Source organism: Molothrus aeneus, chromosome 14 (genome assembly GCF_037042795.1).
Source record: "Molothrus aeneus isolate 106 chromosome 14, BPBGC_Maene_1.0, whole genome shotgun sequence".
Taxonomy (NCBI): Eukaryota; Metazoa; Chordata; class Aves; order Passeriformes; family Icteridae; genus Molothrus; species Molothrus aeneus.
Window position 1 is genome coordinate 1,126,594 of NC_089659.1, and position 3,881 is coordinate 1,130,474.

At 64.6% G+C, this 3,881-nt stretch overlaps 1 protein-coding gene across 1 annotated transcript; it reads left to right on the top strand.

The window, feature by feature from the left end:
* Nucleotides 1-335: 335 nt before the first annotated feature.
* Nucleotides 336-3,548, top strand: LOC136562751 (BTB/POZ domain-containing protein KCTD12-like). The gene is made up of 2 exons (XM_066559749.1): nt 336-417; nt 2,072-3,548. Exon 2 carries the CDS (start codon nt 2,094-2,096, stop codon nt 2,937-2,939), a length of 846 nt encoding a protein of 281 aa, XP_066415846.1. The 5' UTR covers nt 336-417; nt 2,072-2,093; the 3' UTR covers nt 2,940-3,548.
* The last annotated feature ends 333 nt before the right edge of the window (nt 3,549-3,881 follow it).

Consider the following 3,881-nt stretch of genomic DNA (forward strand, 5'->3'; position numbering starts at 1 on the left):
CGGGGACAAGGGATGATGGGGGGGATGCAGGGAGCAGGATGGGCTGACAGGGGATGCGGGAGCGGGATGGGCTCACACGGGAGCGGGATGGGCTGACAGGGGAACGGGAGCGGGATGGGCTGACAGGGGATGTGGGAGCGGGATGGGCTGACAGGGGATGTGGGAGCGGGATGGGCTCACAGGAGATGCGGGAGCGGGATGGGGCTCACAGGGGAGCGGGGACGGTGGGGGCTGGTCGGATGGAGGCGGAGGCAGGCGGGGGAAGGCGGTCCCGGGGACAGCGGGGGACGGCGCTCGCCGCCTTCCCGGCCATAAAACGGCGGGGCCAGGGCCGGGCGGGCGGAGAGGAGCGGCGGGAGCGGCGCGGCCGGAGCGCACGGCGGGAGCGCAGCGGAGCGGCCGGGCCGCCCTGCCGAGGTAACGGGGGCGGCGGGGTCGGGGTCCCGCGGCCGGGGAGCGCCGGGACGGCTGCGGGGCTGAGCCGGGCTGTCCCCGCCGCTGTCCCCGCCGCTGTCCCCGCTCAGGTCCCCGCCGCTGTCACCGCCGCTGTCACCGCCGGGTCCGTGCCTGGGGCGGGCAGAGGGGGCAGCGGGGCCGCTCTGCCCGTGCCCCCCGAGCCCCCAGCCCACCATGGGCAGCCCCCAGCCTGACAAAGGGATGCGAGCTCCGGGCACGGCCGCTGCTGCCCGCTGGGCTGTGCCGTGGGCATGGAATCGCCAGGGAAAGGGAGCCAGAGGGACTGCGGGAGGGGACCGGGAAGCCGGGACCGCGCTGATCCTCTTTCCATCCTTCCGTCTCTTCCTTGCCCAAGTCACTCCTGGTTCAAAGACGATTCTCCCTGTGAGCCGGGAGGAGCAGTGGAACGCTGGCTCAGCTCTGCCTCCGTACCCGAAAGTGCCCACAGAGTTCTGTCTTTGTCCTTTAGTTGCTCCAGAATTTGTGTTGGGATCCTTTGGAGCAGCTCCTGGGAATCTTTGTGGCAGGACATGGGGACGGGGCGAGCCCTTGGGCTCTTCCTTGGGTGTGGGACCAGTCCTGGGGGGTCCCAACCTCTGAGCAGACCCAGGGCAGCACTGAGATCACCCAGGGAGGGGGCAGAGCTGGAGGTCAGCTCAGGGAACCCCTTCCCTCCGTGCTCTCCCAAATGCCTGCACAGAGCACGGCATGGATCCAGGCTCCGGCTGCTGAGCCAGGTTTATGTAAGCTGCTGATTTGCAGTGTCAAGAGACATCCAAGAACCGGCTTGCCTTTGGAAAATGTACAAATCCGTGGCATCTGCCACGGAGCAATTGCTGTAGCAGCAGCCCAGGATTTGTCTTGGTCCCAGCCCCTTGGAGAGGCTCTGCCATCTCCCAGCTTGGCTGCGAGTCCGTGTTGAGCACTTTCCAGGAGCAAGGACAGAGCAGGAGTGCCAAAAGGCTCTGTCCCTCTGTCCCTCTGTCCTTCAGGGAGCTGGTGCTGCTGTTCCCCAGCACCCCCGGGGTGCTCCCTGTGTGGCACCACAACCCCTCCAGCCCCGGCTCTGCGGGGCCCCTGCACCGGGAACTCCTCCCTCGGCAGCTGCTGCCCGCAGGATGCGGAGCTGGCGGGTCCCCAGGGTGTGACAGCCCTGCCTTTCCTGTTGTTGACAGCAGCCCCACGTCCTTGCACCTTCCTGGGCAGAGAGGCTGAGCCCCTCTGCTGCCTGGAGAGCTCAGGTGGAGATGGCATGGGCAGTGTGCCACGGGAGGGGAGGTGGCTGTGGACAATGCTGCTTGTTCCAGGAACCAGGGATTGGGGAAGAGAGATGACTTCCAGGCTCCTGGAGAGACAAGGATCTGGTCCTGCCCGCCTGCTGACCCAAACCAGGCATTTAGTGGTGGCTTGACAGTGCCGGGTTGGACTCCATGATCTTAGAGAGCTTTTCCAATCTAAACAATTCTATGATTCCATGTGTGATCAGGCTTGGGATCTTTCCCAATCACCTGGGACCGGGGCAATGGCTTGGAATGCCCTGCAGTCAGCCGGGATCAGGGTAGTGGGCTGTGTTTTCTGGCAGTTCTAACACGGCTGTGACCTGTTTGTGCTGCAGGAGGGAGCAGCGGGAGCTCACCATGGCCCTGGCAGACCCCATGAGCTGTGCCAAAGGCAGCGAGGACAGCAGCCCCTTCCCCGACATCATCGAGCTGAACGTGGGGGGGCAGGTGTACATCACCCGGCTGCCCACGCTGCTCAGCGTGCCCGGCTCCCGCCTCTGGCAGATGTTCACACAGCAGAGCGTGCGCTCGCTGGCCCGCGACAGCAAGGGCCGCTTCTTCGTGGACCGGGACGGGTTCCTGTTCCGCTACATCCTGGATTACATGCGGGACCAGCAGCTGGTGCTGCCCGAGCACTTCCCGGAGCGCGGCCGGCTGCAGCGCGAGGCCGAGTACTTCATGCTGCCCGAGCTGGTGAAGCTGCTGGTGCCCAAGCTCAGCGAGCAGAACTCCCTGGGGGACGATCCCTGCCAGAGCGACCCCGAGGAGCCGTCCCCTGGCGCGGACACCGCGCGCAGCCTGGGCTCGGCCGCCGCCACGGCCGCGCCGCCCAGCACCGAGGGCCGCAGGGCAGGGTTCATCACCATCGGCTACCGCGGCTCCTACACCCTGGGCAGGGACAGCCAGACGGACGCCAAGTTCCGCAGGGTGGCCCGGATCATGGTGTGCGGCAAGACCTCGCTGGCCAAGGAGGTCTTTGGGGACACCTTGAACGAGAGCAGGGACCCGGACAGGCCCCCGGAGAGGTACACGTCCAGGTACTACCTCAAATTCACCTTCCTGGAGCAAGCCTTTGACAAACTGGCCGATGCCGGCTTCCACATGGTGGCCTGCAACTCCACGGGCACCTGTGCCTTCGCCCACGAGCAGACGGACGACAGGATCTGGACCTCTTACACCGAATATGTTTTCTATCGTGAGTGACACAAAACCAACCCTCCGCCAACCAACCGCTGACTGTCCCTTTCCCGTCCCCACATGCTGGCTGTGGCCTAGAAGGTAGAGATCCATCCCCGAATCCCGGCGTCCTCCCTTTGCCTCCTTTTCAGTTGGTTCTTGGGTTTTTTTCCCTCCTCCTTGCTCCACGTTGAACCTGCCCAGCTCTTCCTTGTAGCAGCTGCTGACCACCAGCCTTCCTCCCTCTCCGTGACCTCTGCAGTCGCTCCCAACCCTCCCTGGATGTGTGGACTCGGACACTGCTGTGGACGTGGGCTGGGTGGGAGGGGTGGGACACACTGGACACTGCTCTGGGCTGGCATTCCTGCAGCTGGATGGGCTTGGACACTGGACTGGGCTCTGTGTCCCGTGCAGCTCCACGGGATCCTGCTGCCCACACCGGGGGTTCGGAGAGGAACCCTTGGGATAAAGACATGGGAAAGGTGGGAAGCGGAGGCGGGGAGGGGGTGGGGGTTGGGAAGTGGCAGCCTGGCAGCACGGCTGGATTGGCAGGAGCCCTGTAAGCAGCTTAGCCTGAGGCTGGCAGCGCTTGGGAAGGGGAGAGGCTCCCCCTGTGCTCGCAGCTCTGAGCTCAGACATCGCCGTGGCTCCGGGGTGCCTCGGGAGGGATTTTGGGGGGATTTTGGGGAGGGTGGGAGGGGCAGATGTTCTGTGAGGGAGGTGGGGGGGAGCGGGGAAGGTTTGATGTGCTTGGGGGTGTAAAATGCTTATACAGCTCTCCAGCTCCTTGGAGCCTTGTCAGCCAAAAAGTCCCTTCATTTTTTCCTGGGAGAACAATGGGAATCACGGGGATGAGGCTGGAATGCTCAGGCGGCAGTCAGGCCACAGCTTCACCCAGTAAAGGGAATTTTGGCCATTTGGGTGATCTCCCATGAGGTGTCTCCAATGCCAGTTCTCCAGGCCCTCCTG

Coding starts and splice junctions, on each gene's coding strand:
- LOC136562751 (XM_066559749.1), top strand. CDS start 2,094: ATGGCCCTGGCAGACCCCATGAGCTGTGCCAAAGGCAGCGAGGACAGC.